Below are 25,344 nucleotides of genomic sequence, written 5' to 3'. Positions count from 1 at the left end.
AAACTTTTGCAAGTATTTTGTTAGATTTATTTCTAGGTACCTTATTTTTGTATCAAATCATTAATGGTATCTTTTAAAATTATATTTTCTACCTTGCTGGTGTATAGAAGTACAATTTGACTTCGTATAACAATCTTGCTATCCTTCTAATTGTGATAAATTGTGTATAGAATTCTTTAGGATTTTCTGTGTGGACAGATCTATCTGTGAATAATGACCTCTTTGTTTCCTCCTTTCCAATTCTTATGCTTTTTTTTTCTTTCTTTTTCTTGTCTTAATGTGCTGGCTAGGATCTCCAGTACAATGTTGAATAGAAGCGGTGATGGGGGCATCCTGATCTTGTTCCTGATTTTAAAGGGAATGCTATCAGAGTTTCACAGTTAAGTATGCTGCTTGCTGTAGGTTTATTGTAGATAATCTTTTCAGGTTAAGGGTGTTCCTTTCTATTATTAACTTTTTAATTAAAAAGAAAAAGAATGGATGTTGAAGTTTATCAAAAGCTTTTTCTGCATCTTTTGAAAGGATCATATGTTTTTCTTCTGTAACCTGTTAACATGATGAAATACATTGATTGATTTTCTAATATTTAAACCAACCTTGTGTTCCAAGTATAAAGTCAGCCCTGGTCTGTCCCTTTTTTCCATTATTGGACTCAGTTTGAATATAGTTAATGTAGGATTTTTGTTTCTAATAATGAGTAATATTGACCTATAATTTAAAAGATATATATACTTTTCCTCTTTCTTCTGGAAGAGTTTATGTAAGATTAGAATAATTTGTTTCTTGAGTGTTTGGTAGAACTCACTTGTAGAATTGTTACTGTTTTCTTTGTGGGACACATCTTAATCACTGATTCAATTGCTTTGGTTATATGATTGCTCATATTTTCAATTTTCAAACTGGTTTTGGTAGGTTATACTTTTATAGAAAGTTGTCCATTTCATTCACGTTCTTGAATTTATGGCATTAAATTGTTAGTCTCTTATTTTGTAGTTACTGTCCTTATCTTTTTTTTTAAATGCTCCCCTTTTCTTGATGAGTTTTAAAAGCTAAAAGTGCCAATTTTAAAAAGCTTTTCAAAGAATCAAATTTTTGTCCTTTTTATGCTCTTTAATGTATCCTCCCCCTACTTAATTTCTGCTTTCTTTCTTTCTTTTATACTTACTTTGGGTTTATTTCTATTCCTTTTTTAATTTAAGTTGGACACCTTGCTTATTAACTTTTTAACACGTTGACAGGCTTAAATGATCATGAATTTCTATGTATTTGCTTTCCCTGCATCACACAAGGGATGAATTCTTTAATTTATGAGTTACTTAAAAGTTTTGTTTCCAAACATATGGGTGATCCTTTAGTTAATTTGGTTATTGATTTGTAATTGTGTTGTGGTTAGGCAGCATGATCTGTATGATACAGTCCTTTGAAATCTGTTGTGACTGTGGTCAGTTTTTTGTATTTGAAGAGAATGTGTATTTTCTATTTGTTGGTGCAAAGTTTTATATATGTCCAGTAGTTAGGCTTGTTAATTCTGCTGTTCAAATCTTATATCTTTGTTTTTTTAGAGAGCAGGTGTATGTTAGTCTTTTACTAGAATTATTTTTTCAGTTTCCTTGTAGTTTCTTTCAATTTTTAAAATACATTTTAAAATTATTAGTACATGAAAATTTATCATATATTGCCGTTGAATTGAAACTTTTACTCTGTGTAGTGACTCCTTATGTCTAGTAATGCTTTTTGTATTACATATTACTGTTTGATATTAACATACCTATTATTATTATTATTATTATTTTTGGTCAGCTAGTTTTGCCTGATTTTTAAAATTCCCCCTTCCCCTACATTTTTGTGTTCTTTTATTTTAATCTCTTGTGAATGTCATGCTATTGAATTAAAAAATTAATCTGCTGTAATAGTGTTGGTCTTTGTAATTTTAAATTAAACTTTTTATTAAAATAATTGTCAATTCACTGACAGTTTTAAGAAGTAATACAGAGACATCTGTGTACTCTTTACCCAGTTTCCCCCATTGGTGATGTCTTGCAAAACTGTAGTACAATATCACAACCAGGGTGTTGATACTGACACAATATACAGACCATTTCCATCACCACAAGGATCCCTCATATTATTATTTTTATAGCCACACCCATTTCCTTTCCATCCCCTTAATCTCTGGGACCCACTCATTTGTTCTTCATTTCTATGATTTTGTCATTTTAAGAATGTTATATAAATGGGCTCATACAGTTTGTCACCTTTTGGGTTCAGTTTTTTGCACTCAGCATAATTCTCTAGAAATTCATCCATGTTGTTAAATGTATTGGTAGGTCATCCTTTTTTACTGCGAGTAGTAGTCCATGGTATGGATTTGTTTAACCATATACCTGTTGAAAGACATCTGAGTTGTTTACAGTTTTTGGCTATTATGAATAAAAGTGCTATGAAGATTTGTGCGTAGGGTTTTTTTTTTTTGACATAAGTTTTCATTTCTCTGGGATAAATGCCAGGAGTACAGTTGCTGGGTTGTATGATTATTGTGCATATAGTTTTTTAAGAACTTGCCAAACTGTTTTCCAGAGTGGCTGTACCATTTTACATCCCTACCAGCAATGTATGGAGTGATCCAGTTTTTCTGCATCCTTGCCAGCATTTGGTGTTACCACTGTTTTTGATTTTAGCCATTCTGGTATGTACCTAGTGATAACTTAGTAAGGTTTTAATTTGCACTCCCCTAATGGCTAATGATACTGAACATATTTTCCTTTGCTTATTTTTCATCTGTGTATCCCCATTGATGAAATGTCGCTTCATGTCTTTTGTCCTTTTTTCTAATTGGATTGTTTTTTTCCTGTTGAGTTTTGAGAGTTCTAAATATATTCTAGATACTAGTCCTTTGTTGGATTGTCTTTTCATCCTTTTAGCAGGGTCTTGCAAGGGCACAAGTTTTTAATTTTGGTGAAGTTCAGTATATTATTGTTATGCCTTTTGTGAATCTTGCTCTGAGTGTCAAGTATACAAACTCTATGCTTAGCCCTAGATCTTGAATATTTTCTTCTGTGTTTTTTCCCCTAAGTTTTACAGCTTTATTCTAACATTTAAGCGTGTGATCCATTTGGAGTTATTTTTTATATAAAATGTGAGACTTAGGTGGAAATTCGTTTTTTGGTCTATGGATGCGCAGTTCCTCCAGCACCATTTGTTGAAAGGCTGTCTTTCCTTCATTAAGTTACTTTTGCACCTTCACCAAAAACTATTTGGGTGTATTTGTGTAGGTCTATTTCTGGGTTCTCTGTTGTGTTCCACTGACCTTTATGTCTATCCCTCTACTAATACTACATACAGTCTTAATTACTGAGCTAAGTTGTGAAATAGGATAGACAGATTCCTCTCTCTCTATGCTTTTTCAAAATTAACTCTTCTAGTTCCTTTACCTTTCCATGTAAATTTTAGAATAATTTCATCTATATCCATAAAAAGTCTTGGTGAGATTTCGGTAGGAATTGTGTTAAATCTGTATCAATGTAGGGAAAACTGATATTGTTACTTTGTTGAGTCTTCCAATCCACAAAGAATCCATTTATTGAAATCTTTTTAGGCTTCTTTCATTTGTGTTTGTAGTTTTCAGCAAACAAGTCCTGTATATGTTTTGTTATATTTTTAAACATATGTATTTTCATTTTCCTAGGAATGATTATAAATAGTATTGTGTTTTTAAGTTGTTTTCACATGTTCTTTTTAGTATATAGAGATGTGATTGGTACTTGTGTGTTGGTTTTGTATCCTGCCACCTTGCTGAACTCAGTTATTCGTTCTGGTAGTTGTTTTGCAGATTCCTTGGGATCTGCAAATACAGGCGGTTTTATTTTTTTCTTTTCAACCCCTATGTCTTTTCTTTTTGTTGTCTTATTCCACTAGCTAGAACTTCCAGCACATCCTTGCCTCATTCCCAATCTTAGGGGGAAGTATTCATTCTTTCACCATTAAGTATGTTAACTCTAGATTTTTTTGTAGGTGCTTTCTGTCAAGTTCAGGAGGTTCTCCTCTATTCCTATTTTTCTGAGAATTTTTATCATGAGTGGGCATTGAATTTGTCAAATGCTTTTTTCTTCATTGCTGTATATATAAAAGATTATGTATATATAATCATGTGATTTTCTTTTTTAGTTGTTAATATAGTGTACTTCATTGATTTCAAACATTGACCCAACCTTGTATCCCTGGAATAGACGCTTCGTTTGGTCTTGGTGTTAATTCTTTTTATATATTGCTGAATTCTATTTGCTAATACTTTAAATATTTTAGCATCTGTATTCGTGAAGGATGTTGGTTTGTAGTTTTATTTTTTGAACTGTCTTTGGTTTTGGTATCAGGATAATACTAGCGTCATAAAATGAATTTGGAAGTCTTCTCTCATATTCTATTTTCCAGAAGAAATTATGTAGAATTGGTGTTAATTCTTATTTAAATGTTGGGTAGAATTCTCCAATAAAATGATCTGGGTGTGTGGTAATTTCTTTTTGTTTGGAGTTTTAAAATTAAGATTAAGAATTAAATTTCCTGAATAGCTAGAGATGGGTATTCAAATTATCAGTTTCATATTGAGTAAGTTTTGGTGGTTTGTGTTTTTCAAGGAATCGATCCATTTCAACCAAGTTGCCAAATTCATGTGTGGAGAGTTGTTCTTAGTATTCCCATATTATCTTTTTGATGCTGTGGTTTCTGTAATGATATCCCCTAATCTTGCTATTTTAATTGGGAAGTTTATTTCATTTTTTTGGTTGGAATTATTGACATATTTGCATTTATTTCTACCCCTTCATTTTGAGCATCTTGCTTTTGCTGGGTTTTGTCTCCCTATCTGTTTTCTTGCTGTCTTTTGGGTTGTTCATTTTCCTTCCCTCTTTTTCATGTTTTCCCCATTTTACTAGTTGTGAAATTAGTACTTTTTTTTTTGCCTTCTCACAGACTCTTGAAGTTTTCTTGAATTTTCTCTTGAAACTTTAATATATGTATGTATATCTAAAATTACTTTCTTTTCCTTCCTTGCCTGTAGAACACTTTAAACTGCTTACCACTCTTCATGCATGCCATTTTGCCCAGCACTTTTGTTCTATCTTTTCTTAGCCTCACAAATTTGATATTATAATTTTATCCAGTTAATTATCTCCCTCCCCAGGTTTGTCATTTTCTTTGCTCATCATTCTGCTATCTGAATACTCATTCCTTTAGATTACTCTGGTTCAACAGTGATGAGCTTTTACTTTCCCTTCAATGTGTTAGGTATGCTTTCCTCTTCAGAATTTTTGCACCTGCTGTGTCCTGTGCCTTGGAATGCTTTTTCTCTGATATCCATTTGGATGCTTTATTACTTTTTCAGTTACTTACTCAGTTACCTTCTCAGGGAGTTCTACTTTCTTTAAAATTGCAAATCCTCTACGTCTTCACTTCATTTCTTTTTCCATCTTTATTTTTGTCCATTGTGTTCATCACCACATGTCATATTATGTATTTTATTTAATTCTTTGTTGTAAGTTTGATCTGTCAAAATTCACTGGAATTTTATTATATTTATAACTTAAGGTGGGGAGAATTGACATCTTTTCAGCATTTACTACTTTTGCCTAGTAACATAATATATTCCTTAATTTATTCAAGGTTTTTTAAAAAATGTACTATCAGTTTTTTTTAATGTAGGTCTTGAAAAATTTTTAAATTTATACCTTTGCATTTCATATCCTTATGTTACCTAGATTCATTTTAAAAAATACTGTTTTCCCTGATAAGTCATTTGAAAACCTATTTGATGTACATAAAATTCAAAAAGTTTTGTTGACTGATTATTATTGGGTCTGATTTTTCAGTGGATTTTCTTTTATTTCCAATATAAAAAGTTCTATCATTTGTAAATTGTTAATGTTACTTTTAAGATTTTTACTGTCTAGGTTCTTTGGAATTCTTTTAAATGACACAATATAATGTGTATTTCATAGGTCTTTATGATCCAGTGTTTCATCTTTAAGTATATTTGTTATTGATTTCTGATAGGTATCCTTTATCATATTAAGAGTTTCTTTCTATTCCTGTTCATTGAGAGGCTTTGTCAGGAATGGATATTATCAAATGCTTTTCTAGCATTTATCCACATAATCATATGGCTTTTTTGTGAACCAGTAAATCTTTTTATATTGTTTTCATTCTTTATCAATTTTCAGAATACTAATGAGTTGGTTTCCCAATATTTTCTAAAGGAGATCAGTGAGTTGTTTTTTTAAGTATCATGTGCAAATGATATTTAATATATTTGATGTGTTTGACTCTGATGCAGTTATTAGTCTTTTTGCTGCTCACATTGGCTTGTCTTGGGCTACTGGGTTGTTTTCTGTGTCCTTCTGACAAGATTCCAGTAGTCTTTGATAATTTCTTTGCTTTCTGGATAGGATGTTGTAGGCTTATCTTGTGCCTTTTCTACCCCAGACTTGCCAGTTTCTCAAGGAACCTGGGTTCTTTTTGTGGGAAATGGTATTTAGACCACAATCTTTTTATCCTAGCTTTAAACAAACTGACAAATTTTGTTTAATTAAATCTAAAATACTTTCAGATTAATAGTAAAGTTGGGAAGATAGTACATATACCCCACAACCAGTTTCCCATTCAAGCAGACTTTTTACTATGGAAGCATTCTAACTTAGAAAGGTAGAGAATTCCCCGTGTACCCAATACCCAGCAGTTATCACCTCTGGTCTTTTTTCATGTATGTCCTCACTCCCCACAAATGATTTTAGAGGAAATTCCATATATTTTATATAAGTTTTATTCACAAGTATTTCAGTATGTGAATATAAGGACCGAAATCATCTTAACCAAGTAATTTACTAAATTTATGTTAAACCATTTTTATTTTCGTAGATTAAACTTTATTTGGGTACTTTGAGAGCTTTTGTGTCTGTACTCATAGGAAACATTGATGTGTTACAAAAAGACTCATTATCATCTGTCTTGGGAAATGAGAAAGAATAGGTGGTATACTAGGTGTTTTGTCAGGCTTTTGCCTAAACTTATGGTTGAATGAGTGGATTCTCCTGCTGAAGTTTGAAAAAACAATAATTTGCATATTTTAAAAACTTGTGTTTTGTGTTCAACCATTTTTTCCATGTTTGTCTTCTATCTTGTATTTGATTTTCTGACTCTTATGCTTTTGAACAGTTTAAGGAACAGAATTCCATCTTTTCCTTGAAGAGTTAGTAGAATTTATTTACTAAGCTATCTTGTCTGGACAGATACTTTTGGAAGTGGAGGGGGACAAAGATAATATATTTCTTCTTGAATCAGATTGAGTAATTTATATTTTTCTAGGAAATAACTTACGTCTATATCTTTAAGTTAGTAGAATATAACAGCATGTGCTGTTCTCTTTGTTAAAAGAAATTTGCTTAGTATTTGTGGTCTTTATGTTTCTTTTCTCATTCTCAGGACCATATTCATTTTCTTTCCCTTTTTTGGCCTGACTTTACAGGCTTCTTGCATTTTGCTTTCTAAGTCATGTTTTCTTGCTTTTATCCTTTAATTCTTCACTCTTTTTGAGGGTGTGTGTTTGTTACTTTTTTCATAGGCAGTTTTTTTTGTTTTGTTTTGTTTGGCGGTATGCGGGCCTCTCACTGTTGTGGCCTCTCCCGTTGCGGAGCACAGGCTCCGGACGCGTAGGCTCAGCGGCCATGGCTCACGGGCCCAGCCGCTCCGCGGCACGTGGGATCCTCCCGGAACGGGGCACGAACCCGTGTCCCCTGCATCGGCAGGCAGACTCTCAACCACTGCGCCACCAGGGAAGCCCTGTTGTTACTTTTTTGCTTCTCGAATTGACTACTCAATTTATTTTAAATCTTGTATAAAATGGAAGCATTTAGGGAGATGGTCTCCCAAGCTTTGGCTAATTTTATAGGTTTTTAAAATGTGTCTTTTTTATTTCTTTTAATAGATGATTTCCAGTTTTGATTTTTTTTAGCTGAGTAGTTATTTTTATCAGTGCGTTGTAAGGAAGAGATCCACATCAAGTATCTCAAGTAAAAAGGGATTTAATTATAGGGACTACATGATTTCACAGGAGTACAGGGCCAGGAACTGGGGCCTCCTGTGACTTCTGGAATTGCAGTTATCTTTCTAACTGGCCACATAGTTTTTCTTATGGCATCAGCTCAAACATGCCTTTGATGTATTGATTATGTACCTGATTTTTTTTTAATCCATTCTTATTTATAAGTGAAGGTGTAGATTGTTTTAATACTATAGTTGGGATGGGTGATATTAATAATGTGATTGTCAGTTTCCGTCAGCAGCTCCTCTCCCTTCCCCATATTATACATCATAGCAGATGGAGGATTTACAAAGCTGTATTGTTCTTTACCATGACTTTTTTTTTGATAGATCTTTATTGGAGTATAATTGCTTCACAGTATAAATACTGTGTTACTTTCTGTTGTACACCAAAGTGAATCAGCCACATGCATACATATGTCTCCATATCCCCTCCCTCTTGAGCCTCCCTCCCACCCTCCCTATCCCATCCCTCTAGTTATCACAAAGCATCAAGCTGATCTCCCTGTGCTATGCTGCTGCTTCCCACTAGCTAATTACTTTGCATTCAGTAGTGTATATATGTCGATGCTACTCTCACTTCGCCCCAGCTTCCCCCTCCCACCCTGTGTCTTCAAGTCCATTCTCTGTCTACATCTTTCTTCCTGCCCTGCAACTAGGTTCATCAGTACCTTTTTCTTTTTAAGATTCCATATATATGCATTAGCTGACCCACTAGAGCTTCCCCAAATTCTGTGCTATTTTTGACAATTTTATAGCACCTTCAAGTGGCCTTCACTCCTATATGTAATGTTTCAGTTATATAAAGTCCCAGCTTTAAAATTTTTTAATAATTTTGTGTTACTTAAATTTGACAAAGAAAAAGATTGATTTAAATTTCTAGTCTTAATTTATTTAGCTTTTCTTTAGAAATCAGATTGCTTATGTATCTTTTTAAAAATCAGTTATGCCAACATAGTTCTCTGTAGTTCTTGAATTTCCTTAAAGTTAGTCAGCAAACATTTATTGAGAAATTTCTCTGTATAGAGCACATAGCAATTGTAACTGAAGTATTAGAGGGCAGACTTTGGGAGGCAGTAGGATGAACTGGTAAAATCCACTTGAAAAAAATTAGACTAGAAATGTAGACATCAGAGATTGGTGGAAAGTAACAGTTGAAATCCATTCTTGGTAGTATTCATAGCAGGCTCACCTCAGCTGGTGGCTGCTGAAATTGGTTGAAGACAGAGTTAAAAAAAAAAAAGGCATCACTTTAAGAAGAAGTGGGATCCAGCAAAGTTTGCCAAGAAAAACATATTCATAGAATTTGATTTAGTAATCTCCTTAGAGAATATCTTAGTAGTGAATGCTAAATAAAGGAGAGGTTTTTTGTTGTTGTTGTTTTAAAATAGAAATGGATGACCAGAAAGATAATGTGACTTGGCCAAAGTCCTAAGTCTTGATGCCAGGACTTGACCTTCAACTAGTGATTGCTGGTGTGAAGCTTTCCACAGGGTACCATTGACTCTCAACACCATCATCTTTGAGCAAGTGCCTGGCAATACTTTATTTTGGCAACATTTTGCAGTGCAAAGACTGTCCTGTCTCCTGTTGTTTCCTTTGCCCTTCCCTAAACTGGGGGATTTCTGTTTTGCTTCAGAATGCTGTGATTCTGCATTCATAGTTGAAAGCCTTTCTCTTTCTTCCTTTTCATTTGTATGTTTACAATAGCTATTAGACCAATTACTTCAGCATTCTTTGCCAAATAAAGTTACCATTGGAAATAAGTATTATGGGACCTCCCAGAAATTCCTTTTTGAGAGTCAAGCTTTAGGGTGCCTTGTACTCTATTTTGTCATTTCTGTAAAACAAGTTTCCTTAAAGTGAAGAATACCTGAAAATAAGTGCAAGGAGAGAAGCAGTGTATTCTGAGTTAGTTTGATTTCTTTAGAAAGAATCACAGATAGCGTGATTGTTATTAGCGTTGTTAGCGTTCTCCATGATTTAATGTTATTTATGCTACCGTAATATAAGCAGATTTCAATTGAAGTATTTTTTTAGGATTGAGGACTTTGGGAAAGATGCATTGCATTTCTTGCTTGGGAGGAAACTTCCAAAAGCTATCGTAGTCCTTATTATGCATGAAACCTTGACTGTTACTGGTGTGCCATGAGATAGGCCAAAATTTTTCTTGTTTTCCATCTTCGTTGTTCATAGCATAAGGGGTAAGATAAATAAAGTCTTCCTTTTACACATGGGGGAAATGACGCGAGTTAAAGTATAACGATCATGGTATTTGTGATACATGTTGCTATTAGAGTATGATTTAGAGCCGTACTGTCCAGTGTGGTAGCTACTAGCCACATGTGGCTCCCTAAGCACTTGAACTGGTGTTAGTCCGAATTGAGATGTGCTCCAAGTGTGAAATACACACTGGATATTGAAGACCTAGTATGAAAAAGATCTCATTGACACTTAAAAAATGACTTTTTTTTTTTTTTTTTTTTGCGGTACACGGGCCTCTCACTGCTGTGGCCTCTCCCGTTGCGGAGCACAGGCTCCGGACGCGCAGGCTCAACGGCCATGGCTCACGGGCCTAGCCGCTCCACGGCATGTGGGATCCTCCCGACCGGGGCACGAACCTGTGTCCCCTGCATCGACAGGCGGACTCTCAACCACTGCACCACCAGGGAAGCCCAAAAAATGACTATTTTTAAACCACAAAAACGGTTTTCATCTTGAAATAATACTTTTTGATGTATTGGGTTAAATAAAGCATATTATCAAAATTAATTTAAAATTTATTTTAATGTGGCTACTAGAAAATTTAGAATTATGTATGTGGTTCCTATTTCTATTGGACAGCACTGATCAAGAGTATAAAATGGTTGCTAGGATTACAACTTAGTATTCTCTGACTTGTACAATATGAAATTTGGAGACAATATATGAAATAGAATTATGATACAGCATGTACATGCAGATTACTTTGATATATTTAAATTTGTTTGCATTTTGGAAAACTATCAAGTATTGCCAACAATTAAAACCAGAGTTATAGCAGTTGTTCCTGGGCTGTCAATGAGACTTAAAAGTGCAGAACGGAGGAATTATGAATCACTGCCAACTGTAGGTGTGGCCACTGCATACTCACCAGGTTGAGAAGGAATCCCAGGCAGCTGTAGAGTGTGCAGCACTGAGGAGGAGGAGGCTGGGGAAAGTTTCCTTAAGGTTGGTTTCTGAAAGGGCTTTTGCTCAGCTCCAGGTCTTACTCCTCTTTCTGGCCAGATGGTGCATGTGTGGTACAGATAAATCTGACCCAAGTGTGGTTTACCTCTGAGTTCAGAATTGGCTGAAAATGACTTAAGTAGGTGGGTTTATGAGGCAGTAAGTGCTTAGAATTTACTGGGTTTTGTTGAATTAAATAGATGGTTCCTGTGAAACAGGAACTACTTAAAATCTTCATTTTACACCCAAGAACAAGTAGGTAGAGTGGCAAGGAGGGTATCTTGCCTTTTAAGATTTATGACCACTCATATCCTTACTCTTCAAAGCTATTTTTCACATTGGATACTTAGCTGAGAACTTCAATCATTTTAGAAGTTTGACTGCTAAATAAGATGTATGTGGTTTTTAGCTTTAATATTTAAAAATATTATTTTCTTATGTCGTGTGTTCCTTAATACTTGAGCTGGGGTGAAAAAATTCATTGGATTTTGTATTACAGTTCTGTCTTGATTTTGTAGATTTCTTGCTTAACCTCAGAAGTTTTACAGGTACGTTGTTGCAGAAACCTAAATTTTTTTGGTTAATTGGTGATAATACTGTAACAGACATTACATTGTGTATTGGTCAGGGCTTAGTTTTGAAGAGGAACATTTTCATTGGTTTAGATTTCATAGTGATAAAGCAAATATGGGTTTACACTTGGGCATAATCAGATAATGAAGTGGTTAGCAGAAACCAATAGACCATAGATTACCAAAATTGAGTACAACAAAGCGTAATTAACACTATAACTTGACTGTAATTGGTGGGGGAGGGGTGGTGGCTATAGAAACAATAACAATTCTAAGTGATATGTGAAAATGCTGGTTACTAGCACATGCCAGTTGATAGAATGCTAGAAAAATCAGATTTTACAGTAGATTTTAGATAGGATTTTTATATGCTTGAGGCTGACTATTGGCTTATATCCCTTTTTTTTCTTTCCTTTTAGAATATGGTTTCTAGTTTTAGGGTTTCTGAACTACAAGTGTTACTAGGCTTTGCCGGAAGGAATAAAAGTGGACGCAAGCATGACCTCCTGATGAGGGCGTTGCATTTATTGAAGAGCGGCTGCAGCCCTGCGGTTCAGATTAAAATCCGAGAATTGTATAGACGCCGATACCCACGGACTCTTGAAGGCCTTTCTGATTTATCCACAATCAAATCTTCGGTTTTCAGTTTGGATGGTAGCTCCTCACCTGTAGAACCTGACTTGGCTGTGGCTGGAATCCACTCGTTGCCTTCCACTTCAGTTACACCTCACTCGCCGTCCTCTCCTGTTGGTTCTGTGCTGCTTCAAGATACTAAACCCACGTTTGAGATGCAGCAGCCATCTCCCCCAATCCCTCCTGTTCATCCTGATGTGCAGTTAAAAAACTTACCCTTTTATGATGTCCTTGATGTTCTCATCAAGCCCACGAGTTTAGGTAAGTGTTAGAGAAATCTGTTTCTTCTGGACAAGAGAGTAAGTAAAGCCAGAGGCCTTCAACTGTTAATTAATGATTGGCTGTTAGTATTATAAAACTGAGGCATTAAAATACCAAATGTTTAAATGTACAAATAAAAAGAAATATTGGCAACCATGACAGAAATCTAATATAAAACTCTTCATTCATCAAACTTTCTTCTTATAGCTTAGAACTCAAATTGCTTCTGTGTGTATACGAAAAGACACAAATCTTATTTATTGCTGTGGTTCCACCTTTTGATGCTTTTACAAAGAGAGTTAGTTTCTGTTTAACATAGCTTTTTAAACTGTTTTCCTAAGGAATAAATCTTTTATACTTAATTTTTTCCTAACATGGCAGAGTTTGACGCACGTTTTTTAGCTTTTTGTTTAATAACCGTTGACTGCTTAGAAAATGTAGCAAGTTTTATATTATTAAACGTTGATACACGTGACTTTAACAAATTTATACCTAGGTTTATGACTTCTGTGCTGTAACGGCATATTTTCTTACTGGCTAATGAAATTATTTACAGAGGTATTTGAATTTATTGATAAAATAAATTGTTTGGGAAATTAGCATTTCATAGTTAGTCCGGGAGGTCATTTTCCTTTCCATCCTAGGAAGAACCCTTTTTGTCTCAAGTCATTTGAAAACTCTCTTAAATATATCAATGTGCTTTTTTAGTTTTGTATAGGACTATACTTGTACATCTTGGTTGAACTAGAAGGAAGTTTTGAGGAGCAGGGCTGATTAATGGGGTCAGTATGGCCTGATGGTGGCAGGCCAAGGTGGCTGTGCTTTTCCCAGGCCCTTTCTCCTTGCTTTGTTTTTGTTTAACAAAACTGAGCCAGGGAGGTAGAGTAATGCATTTTATTCCTTCATTACATTCATTCTGAAATAAGGATTCTGTGTTTGTTCGCATTTGTGCAAAGTCCTTTGAGTAGAATTATTGCATCAAAGAGTAAGGACTCTTGATAACATATCACTAAATTAGTTTCCAGAATAGCTGTGCCAGTTTAAATTCCACAGAGTGAGAGAATGTCTCTCGTTGCACTTTTTACTTCCTGCCTTTATTGATCTTTGCAATTTCGGTAGATGGAAACTTGTATCTTGTTTAGATTTTTCATTTTTAAAATTAATAACAGGAACAAACATTTAAAATGTTTATTACCCAGCTGTGTTTCTTTTATGATTTTACTTTCATTTTTAACTTTTTTTTTAACCAGGTTCATTTATCTGCTTAAAATGTTTCCATAATTTATTTTTTTGTTCCTCCTTTTTTCATGGTTTTTGGTTCATACCAATGTACATACAGTGTCATGGCTCATTCACATGTTTCTTAGGAGTTATTGCAAATTTATTTCTTCGTGTTTAGAGAAAGAGTCAGACGAGTAATGTGCTTAGGTGACCCTACCTCATGGAACTCCTCAGGAACATGGCTAAGGCAGGACTGAGCATAAGAGGCCATGTGGGGTTCTGGTTACAGGGGAAGGTGTTTCAGAACCGGATCGAATGCCTGGAAGGAAGATGACTGGAGATGGAGAGAAGATGCAGCAGCATGTCTTCTCTGCTCCTAGTGTCAGCGGTGTGCCAGGCAGTGAGCTCTTAAGAGGCTTTGTGCCTTGCTTTCCATACTTTCCTTTGTTCAGAAACAGAAATAGGAATTTTCTTACTTTTCTGTATTCTTCATAGAGTTTCTCTTTCATTAACCTCAATTAAAGGAAGGTAATAGGCTTTTTATAAATTTACTAAAATAAAATTTTTGTATCTCATGTGGCTTAGATAAAATAACGCCAGAGGCATTTTTGTTGAAGAGTGGGTAAGAAGAAAACCTGCCTTTTGCTCATAGCTTACGTTAGAATGTAAGAAATCCATAAAACCTCAGAGCTTATAAAATAACTTTTTGCTCCTGAGCTAAAAAATTGTTGACTCATGTATTTTTCAGGAGTTCTGCCTATCATTGCTTTTATAAACTTTATAAACAGATTTTGTTTATAACAAGGCTTAAACATTTCCTTATCCTGCCTTCCCCAAAAAGAAAAAAAAAAGAATTTTCTTAATGTATATAGTCTTATTATTTCAGATTGATAAAACAGTGATCTAAAAAAGGCTGTTTTAGACTTTGAAGTAGAAAGTTAAAAAATCGGCGTAATACCATATAGTCTGCCAAATAAAAGTGGAAAAATTTAATCATTTCCAGTAACAACCTTCATATGAAAATATTTAGTGTCATGATGTCTAAAGCAATGCAGTGACATTTAGAAATTGCCTTAAGTTTTAATGATTTGGTTATATAATGTTGAAAATACTTGTAAAAATTAAAATTTGGGGTAAATCCATTTATCTGGAACACTGTTATGGAGAAACCTATTTACATTTGGGAACTGAGAATTAAATTAGCCTCAGGAATTGAAAGAGAGAGCAAATCCGTATTTCAAAGCACATATTCTTTACATCCGTGGGCCAGTCAGTGTATTCTCGATTTAATATGTAGTTGATTAGATGATTTCTAAGCCATCAACATACTGTTGAGTAGGAATTAATTAACAACATGGGAAAGATTGAAAGCGCCCTGGTAGAAAAAAAACAAACAAAAAGTCAAAAAATGTCGTTCCAAAACCTCTTGGGAATATTGAAACCAATAGTCCTTTAGTATTGAGGGAATCGCTGTTACAGCAAGATGCATGTATTGATGCCAAATAAAACCCCCAAACAACCACGACGAGTATATTCTATTTAAGAAGATACATTATTACATAGTTTTGCAGTTTGGCTTTATTAAAATTGTTTAAATAAAATTATTTTAGCATTTAAAATGACAATCTGTGGCATCTAGAAAGCATGAGTGTACACAGTAATACTAAGTGAGGTTCTCTATAGCTGAGGTTTTACTGTAACAGATGCATAATCCCCTAATCTGAAAACAGGCTAACAAAATCTCTCTTCTCTTCCCTTAAATAGCTATTCTAATTTGCTCTCACAGGCAGTATTTTTGTCTTTTTTTTCAATTTTCTGTTTTCTTTCTTCTCTTCTTTTTTTAAGATAATTTCTTGTGGTGATGAAATCCTTTCTCTTTAAAAAGTTTGTCTGTATTCAGTCTGTACAAAAGAATACATAAAAAACATTGTTATAAAGAATATCCATGAATGAACACCTGTGAAACCACTGCACAGTTTTTAAGAAAGGAACATTGCCAGTATCTTTGAAGCCATTTCCTTGCCTTTTCCTTTTTGAGTTAAATCACTATTCTGGATTTTGTGTTTCTCTCTTTTGCTTGTTTTACCATATGTGTATAAAAAAATGTAATGTTTAATTGGATTGCTTTTGAAATTTATATGATGGTATACTGTGTATATGTTCTTCTGTGACTAGCTCTTTTTGTTCATTCTGTTTACAAACATCTACATGTCGATATGTCTAGCTGTTTGGTATTTTGTGAAATACCTTCAAAGTATTATGAGTCTTTGATTCCTTAAAATTTCTTCATTGTGCTTTTCAGATTACAAAAGTAATTTATGCTAGTAATTGAAAATTCAAACATAGAAGTATAACAAAAAGGGAAAGTCCCTCATAACCTCATTTATTACTCAGCTTGAGTCATATCAATAATTAACTGTTTCTCTGCGTATTATGTCATCTTTTTTCTCTTCCCCTTCATTAAACAAGGCTCTTCTAACCACAGAACCACTGTGCCACTTTTCTGGTGGAGGTAGTAGGCATTATTCTACTTGTACCACTGTGAAAAGTGCCCTCTGGAGTTCTGCGCCTTGACAATCTTTCTTAACTGTATTTCTTAGAAATATATTGTACATCTGTAGATTATAGTAAGTCTGTTATCTTGTAGATGTACCATAACTGAACCAGTATTCTGTTGATGTACATTTTCAGTTGTTTTCAGTTTTTATTATTTATTCAGAAGTATTTTAGTGTATAACATATCTTGGGCACTATTCTTGCAGTCTTAGAAACATTGCTGCTGTGAGCATTTTTGCATATGTGTTTCTGAATACTTGCGTTGCATATTCATGAAATGTAAATACCTAGATATGACTATTTTGGGTCAAGGAGTATGATTATTTAATATTTTGATATTCAACTTTTGTAGAGAAATTTTGGTTGCTTCAGAAGCATCATAGCAATTTATACTCCCAATAATGTATGAATGTATTATTTTCCCTACACCTCATCAGCATTGTGTTGTTGGTCTTTTCATCTTTGTAATCTGATAGGTGACAAATTAATGAGCATCAGCATCTTTTCTTATTCTTAAATTTCTGAATATTAGGAAATACTCATTAAGCCTCTGGGTGTAGTTAAACAGGTTTAAAGTGATATGCACATTAATGTAAAGCCATTAAATCACTTCACAATCTCACTTCTAAATAATTTGGATAAATTCATTTCTGTTAACTCAGTTAACGAGTATATAATGAGGATTTAATTTGGATATGGTCATGTAGCCTAATTGTGGAGAAGTCAGAAGTATGGAGTGGGCTTTAGGAATTTTGCTGTTTAGTTGGAGAGAGAATATTAACATGAGAGAAAAGTAGCAAGCAGTTATATGCTTGTATGACGAAGCCCTATAACTTGTGAACCTAAAGCTCAAATATTGTATTGGCCTAATGAATGAAGAAGTTAAGACTTTTTGGAGTAGGAGGGACACTTGAGGGAGCTTTGAAGGATGAATGTGCCTGCTTTGAATTGATGGAGTGTGTCGGAGAGTGGGCATCAGGAAAGGTGAGAACTGTGAGTAGTCACAGGAGTAGAAATAAAAATGACACAGTTGTGAGACCTGACAGTGAATAGAGCAGGACTTGGGGAGACACTGGAAATGTAGATTTGTTAAGAAAGAGTTGAGGCCATTGTTATGGAGGTTCTCATAGATAAAGGAGTTTAGACATGGTTCATTCACAGATAAGTTCTGCTTAGCATTTTTCAGCAGAGGAATGGTGATGAAAAAGTGGTGCTGAGGATTACCAGCTCTGCACTTGTGTTCTCATGAGGGACTGGCAGAGAGGCAGGGTTGCTCCTTCGTTTGTACAAAGTAATAATAGGTTTTGAGTAGGATGGTGGTAGTGAAAATAGGGGGCAGCCAATAAGAAAATTAAAAAACAAAACAAAACAAGACTTAATGACTAACTGGATATAGGGGATGAAGACAGAGAACTGAGATAAAGGAAATGAATGATTTCTGTGATTGAACAATTGGTAACAATTCTCCTTTTTTCATAATTCTGAATTAAAGCCACTGTTTTACAAGAGGAGTGAAACCTCAGTACTCTGCCCTCCCCAAATGATCTTTGCAGCTGTTGTATAGGGAGAAAAGTATTTTAGTATTAAACATCACTGATGATTATTAATAGTGATTGTTTCTGTATAGATAAAATTCTTCCAGGTGATTCAAGTTTTCTATATTCTGTTTAAATCTCATAAAATTAGAAAAACTTTGCTGTGTAGATGCATATTCAGTCAAGTGTTCATTGAAAGCATTCATTGTTTTAATGAGTACTAGAACATCATTGAATCTGTTAAAGTTCGTTGAGAAGAAAATACACTTCAGTTTTTAATAATACACTTCTGAAGGATGACTTCATTAGATAATCTTTTTAAACTAGCTAATCATCTGTATGCCGATAATTATTTTGTGTCTTAATAAGTCTCCCAACCTAGAAGTTTTAAAATATAATCTTATATGAATGCTCTGTGTAACTGCATATAAAGTATTGAAAATAAAACACAACAACAAAAGAAACAAAACAAACAAGAACAAAAGAGACCTGAATCTTGGATAGAATTCTCCTGGGGGGTGTTTTTGACTTCCTCAGACTTTTCATTAGATGATACCGTAGTCAAGGATGAAATATAATTTTGAAGGTTGTGTTTTTTATATTTTTATATATATATATGTATATATGTATATATACATATATATACGTGTGTGTATATATATATATTTTTTTTTTTTTTTTTTTTTTTTTTTTTTGCGGTACGCGGGCCTCTCACTGCTGCGGCCTCTCCCGTTGCGGAGCACAGGCTTCGGACACGCAGGCTCAGCGGCCATGGCTCACGGGCCCCGCCGCTCCGCGGCATGTGGGATCTTCCCGGACCAGGGCACGAACCCGTGTCCCCTGCATCGGCAGGCGGACTCTCAACCACTGCGCCACCAGGGAAGCCCCTATATATTTTTTTTTTTTGCGGTACGCGGGCCTCTCACTGTTGTGGCCTCTCCCATTGCGGAGCGCAGGCTCCGGACACGCAGGCTCAGCGGCCACGGCTCACGGGCCTAGCCGCTCTGCGGCATGTGGGATCTTCCCGGACTGGGGCACGAACCCGTGTGCCCTGCATCGCAGGCAGACTCTCAACCACTGCGTCACCAGGGAAGCCCGAAGGTTGTGTTATATTTTGATTAAAATTAGTATGTTAGAATAAAGAATGACAAATGTTTAACATTGAACCTGCTTTAGAGTGACTTTACTTTCATGAGTCCAAGATGAATGTAGCTTAGTACTTTATATTGGTGTATTTTAACCATAAAAGTTTCAGAATTCGGCAGACTCTTTATCAGAAGTGCCTGGTTATTGCAGGTTCATCTGTTATTGGATTTGTTATTGGAATATTATCTTTCTTTTTTTTTCTTCCCCAGTTCAAAGCAGTATTCAACGGTTTCAAGAGAAGTTTTTTATTTTTGCTCTGACACCTCAACAAGTTAGAGAGATATGCATATCCAGGTAAGAGGAGTTTGGAATATATTCTCCAGGATGTTGGTGTATTAGTCTGCTAGGCCTGCCATAACAGAGTACCACAGACTGGGTGGCTTAAACAACAGAAATTTGTCTTCTCACATTTCAGGAGGCTTGAAGTCCAAGACTAAGGTGTTGACAGATTTGGTTTCTTCTGAGCCCTCCCTCCTTGGCTTGCAGATGGCTGCCTTCTTGCTGTGTGTACTCACATGGCCTTTCCTCTGTGTGCCTGTGTATTCCTGGTGTCTCTTCTTCTTCTTATAAGGACACCAGTTCTAGTGGATTAAGGCCCCTCCCTTATGACCTCATTCAATCTTAATGACCTCTTTAAAGTCCCCAACTCCACAGACAGTCACACTGGGGGTTAGGGCTTCAGCATATGAATTTTGGGGGAACACAGTTCAGTCCATAACAGTTGGGCCATTTCTCCTTAAGTAAGCATAGTATATTTTGACTAAGGTTAGCCAAATATTTAATAAATACTCTGTTAGAAAAAAATTTTAACTTTTGAGTAAAACCCCTTTGAATTACTTTTGGCAGTAACTTTTTTTTAATGAAACTTTTATTCTAAATATAGCAACATAAAGAATTTGTGGTAACAGAATAAAGATAGAGTGACCATAAACTTCATCATCCAAACGTAGGCATTTTTAGAGTGAAAATGGATATTATTAATAATTTTTTCTGGGATAAGAACATAAACTGGGACCATTCTGAGCTATATGCTCACCTAGACCAAAAAATTAGCAGAAATATGAAAACAATTATGAAAAATACTCTTAGCTTTTCCATTTCAAAAAAATATAAACACATTTATAAAGAGCAAATGAACTAAGAGATAGGAGGAAAGAAAAGGAAATCTGTAGTATATACTTTCCCAGTTAAAAATATAGTCATCCTTGGTGTTAATAATATATTATTTATAAGACTTTAGAAAGATTTAGCGTAAGAAAACTGAGACTCCCGGAGGTCACATGATTTTCTGGGATTGTAGAGTTAAAAGTTGGAACAAAGAGTTGAGCAAATTAGAGGTTTTTTGCATCCTTTCAGCTCTTCATTAGAACACTCACCTTCTCTGAGATGTTAATATGAGTTTTTAAAAAGTAAAGATTCAGCAGTTAAGTTTTGGAAATTCTGTATTCAACGTAGGTACATAAGTTCTTAAAGCCAGACTTTTCAGTCTTTAATATGTTAATGTGTATTGTCAATCTCCCAGGGTGGTGGATCCAAATTTGTGGGCCTCTCTCTCTTTTAAACATCCTGATATCTTGAAGATGCACTGTTGTTATGTGGAAGAGTATGGGACACACACAGCTTTAGATTCTTTCGTTAATCACATCACTGCTCTCAACAAAGTCTCAGAATGATTTTATAACTTGACCTGGTAAAATTTGAGCTCCCAAAAAGTAGTGCTTAGATAGTCTGGCTCTCCCACAAAAGGGAAAAAGACAAAGTGTTGAAAAATAAGATTAAAAGAAAAAAAAAGAGACAGTACTAAGGATTAGTCCAAAAGACCCAATATCCAAATAATAGAGGTTTTAGGAAAAGTAGAGAAAATTTAGAGGAGGAAATTATCAAAGAAGTAAAATGAATGTAGCTTGATGGAGTTCATGTCCACCAGGGGCAAGACATTGCAGGCAGTTTTTATAAATTGGAAGTACTTTCAATCTTGGGGATAGTAATAAACCAACTAAAAAATTAATAGGATAAATGAAAAATTATATTTTATATCCAAGCCATATCATTATTATTAAGTTTTGTTTGTTATTCATTGATGATTCCTTGCTTGAGCACATTTATTAAGTGTTTATTAGGTACAAAACACTGTATTGTATGACATGCCTCTTTTCTACAAGTTGCTTGCAGTCTCGCTAGTGAACTAGCTCATATACCTAAAATGATTGTTGGCATTGCAAGAGCCAGCATGAAAAGAGCCAATTCAGTAATGACAAATAAGAGCTGATTTATAGGAGAAGATTACTATTAACGTTGGTGGTCTGGGAAAGCTTCTTTAGGGTGTTGGGTGGGCCTTTGAAGGAAGGAGATTATTTACTCAGCATGGAATTGTGAATAATATGTACCGTTTGCCTTAAAAAGGTGTGTGTGTGTAATTTGCTTAAGTGCATAAAATATGTCTGGACAAATATGATAAGCTGCCTCTGGAGGAGGGAATCAGGTGGCCGGGGTCGGAATTGGGGGAGTCTCTTCACTTTATATCCTTTTTTGTATCTTTTTGAAGTTTGAACTATGTGAATGTATTAACTAGTCAAAAAAAATGAATGACTAAAATTTAAATAATTATTTTCAATTAAAAATTTTAATCATGTTCTGCAGATGGATGGTGGTGATGGTATACTGTGAATGTACTTAAAGCCATAGAACTATACACTTTAAGATGGTTAACATGATAAATTTTATCTTATGAATATTTAACCACAATAAAAATTAAAAAAAAATTAACCATAAAAGTAAGGCTATTTGTGATCCTACCGGCAAAGAAGACAAAACACACATACACATGTGCATGCAAACTCCAACCTTTTCAGAGTTGGGTAATCAAATAGTAAAAAATCTCCTTCCTAAGAAGCAGAAGTAACAGTTTGGTACCCATTACCTAGGTTTAATAATTATCAACATTTTGGAATCTGTATGTGACCACTCCTCAACTTTTTTCCTGAAATATTTTAAAGGAAATTGCAGACATCGTGTAGTCTCACCCAGAAATACCTCAAGATACATCTCTAATTTTTAATGTAATCACACTAAAAAATTAATAATTCTTTACTATAAAAGTGTCTACCCTATATTGAAATTTTCTCAGTTGTTCTTCAGTATTCAGACATGTATTATTTTGACTTTTATGTCTCCCAAGATTAAAAAAAAAACTTTTTACTTTGAAGTAATCTTAGGTTTATAGAAAAGATGTGAAAGTAGTAGATAATACTCTTCAGCCAGTTCCTTTAATATTACCATGTTGCATAATTATAAGTGCAGTTATCAAAACCAAGAAATTAACCTTGGTGTAATACTATTAACTAAACTACAGTCTTTATTCAGGTTTCATCAGTTTTTGTGTTTTGTTTTTTGTTTTGTGGTACGCGGGCCTCTCACTGTTGTGGCCTCTCCCGTCGCGGAGCACAGGCTCCAGACGCGCAGGCTCAGCGGCCATGGCTCACGGGCCCAGCCGCTCTGCGGCATGTGGGATCTTCCCGGACCGGGGCACGAACCCATGTGCCTTGCATCGGCAGGCGGACTCTCAACCACTGTGCCACCACGGAAGCCCTCATCAGTTTTTCTGCTAATTAATTTCTGTTCCTGGATCCAATCCAAGATCCCAAATCACATTTAATAGTTGTGTCATTAGTCTCTTTCAGTCTGTGATGGTTTCTTAGTGTTTTCTTCTCTTTCTTAACTTTCGATATTTTTGTGGAGTACTGATCAGGTATTTTGTAGAACGTTCCTCAGTTTGGGTTTGTCTGATGTTTTGTCATGATTAGATTGAGATTATGCATTTTTAGCAAGAGTACCTCAAGTTATATGCCCTTCTCAGTGTATCATAACAGTGCTCCATAATTGATACATCTTATACTTGGTGATGTTAATTTTGATCACTTGGGTAAGGTACTGTTCACCAGACTTCTGCACTGTAAAGTTGCTGTTTTTTTCCTTTGTTATTAATAAATATCTTGGGGGAGATATTTTGAGACTAGGCACATATTCTATTTATCTTCAAATTTTTCCCACCAATTTAGCATTCACTCATGGATCTTGCCTTCAGTACTTACTTCATCATAAACACTCTTGTGTTCCAATGATGTGATTTTTCTGTTGTTATTATTCTTTTCCACATTGGAGTTATTCTTTTGTAAGGAAGGGCTGTCTCTTGCTCCACATTTATTTATTCAGTTACTTGCTTGTATCTGTGTGGGCCCTGGAGTACTCTGGGTTATAATCCAGTGCTATATAATTCATATTGTTGCTCAAACTGTTCTACCTTTGGCTATTGGCCATTCTTTCAGGTTGGCTCCTATGCCCTTTTGATATTGTCTCCACGCATTTCTGAGGACTACTTTACTGCTCCAGGCTCATCTTTTATTTTCTCTGCCTCAGTTCTGGAAAGATAACCTCTCCAAGGAGCTCTGGTTCCGCTCTTACAGTACTTCCTACCACTTTCTTTGGAAAAAAGTGGTTCATTTGACTCTGTTAGCATATTACACATTCTGGATTTGGATAATTGTGCACCTTGTGGTATCATTTGACTTCTATCCCTATGGTTCTCAAATTTTGCTGCATATTAGAATCAACTGGGGAGCCTTTAAGACTCCAAATACCCAGATTTCATTCATACCAATTAAATTAGAATCTCTGAGGGTGGAACCCAAACAGCAGTAGTTTTTAAAGCTCCCCAGGTGTTTCCAGTGTGCAAATTTGAGAACTGCTGTGCATCCAGCTCTTCCCCTTTGCCTGTAATGGTGATAAGGTCTAAACCAGAGGCGTGAATACATTCAGGTTTGGGTTGGTTTTTTTTTCTATTACATCTTATAACGATTGAATAGTGAGTTCAGCTCTGTTCTTGGCTATAGCACCACTCCTTCCATTGGGTACCATTGCCTCTGTAATCATGCTCTCTCAGTTTCTTACACTGACATCTCTTGCATGTTCCCGAAATCAGCGTGTGATTCTCTTCTCACTGCTCTGTGATAGTATCCGTGGATGTGCTTTTTTTTTTTATTAACTGGCTTCAAAGAGATTTTTGCTTAGTATATATTTCAGTTTATTGCCTATTTCATTAATGGCACGGGATCTGCCTGGACAGGCCTCTTTGTATTATCCCATACTTCATCTACCACATCCCCTCAGTTTGCTACACTCTGTTGTTATGTCTCTTTCAAGATTTAAAACTTGAATTAACTCTACCTTTGAGGGAGTTAGCATGGTCTTTAGAGTAGTATCAATTGGAATGTGAATTCTGGCTCAATCATTTAAGTCTGTCAGCCCCTAGGTAAGTTCCTAAAGCCTATTGAATCTTATTTACCCAGTGTGTAAAATTGGAAGAATAATCACCACCTCACTCAATGGTTGGGGGTTGAATGCCATTACTGGCTCTACCTCTGCTTATCCTGGTGAGTAGCATCACCATCTATCCAGTTGCACCATTCCGAAACCTGGGTACCATCCTAGGTCCCCTTATCCTACCTGTATCTGGTCAGTCACTGAGTCCTATCAGTTATCCCTAAATATCATTCAGTGATATTTATGTTTAAATAACTTTCAAGCCCTCATCTTTTGCCTATACAATTGTAGTGACCTCCTAACTCTCCCAGCTGACCAAGTGATCTTTCTAAAGCCCATTCAGTTTTTTCTTTCTTGTGCTTAAAAACCTTATGAAGTCCATACTCCATTGCTTGACAATTCTCTTCAACATCCTACTCTACTCATCTTCTTTTTTTAAAATTTAATTTTTTAAATTGAAGTATAGTTGATTTACAGTATTGCATCAGTTTCAGGGGGAGGTGCAGCTAAGTTATTCAGATATATATGTATCTTTTTTTTTTTTTTTTTTTTCGGTACACGGGCCTCTCACTGTTGTGGCCTCTCCCTTTGCGGAGCACAGGCTCCGGACGCACAGGCTCAGCGGCCATGGCTCACGGGCCCAGCCGCTCCGCGGCACATGGGATCTTCCCAGACCGGGGCACGAACCCGTGTCCCCTGCATCGGCAGACGGACTCTCAACCACTGCGCCACCAGGGAAGCCCTATATGTATCTTTTATAGATTCTTTTCCATTATAGGTTGTTACAAGATATTGAATATAGTTCC

The 25,344-nt window shown here is 35.3% G+C and overlaps 1 protein-coding gene across 6 annotated transcripts in view; it reads left to right on the top strand.

The window, feature by feature from the left end:
- PIAS2 (protein inhibitor of activated STAT 2) overlaps positions 1–25,344 on the top strand; it is a 92,530-nt gene that overhangs the window by 11,904 nt on the left and 55,282 nt on the right. For 5 of the 6 annotated variants that reach the window (XR_014297532.1, XR_014297533.1, XM_082667463.1 and 2 more), the window contains exons 2-3: positions 12,287–12,761; positions 19,429–19,513. Coding sequence is in view for 4 of the 6 variants with exons in the window: in XM_082667463.1 (XP_082523589.1) it covers positions 12,287–12,761; positions 19,429–19,513 (560 nt within the window). In the remaining 2 variants the exon portion in view is untranslated. Of the gene's footprint in view, positions 1–2,273; positions 2,687–12,286; positions 12,762–19,428; positions 19,514–25,344 lie in introns of those variants that run through there. The other variant, XM_082667462.1, reaches the window with a different exon arrangement.

The sequence above is a fragment of the Grampus griseus genome, assembly GCF_964374135.1.
Source record: "Grampus griseus genome assembly, chromosome: 12".
NCBI lineage: Eukaryota > Metazoa > Chordata > Mammalia > Artiodactyla > Delphinidae > Grampus > Grampus griseus.
The sequence above is the reverse complement of the archived record's forward strand: the minus strand, read 5'-3'. Positions and strand labels throughout refer to the sequence as shown.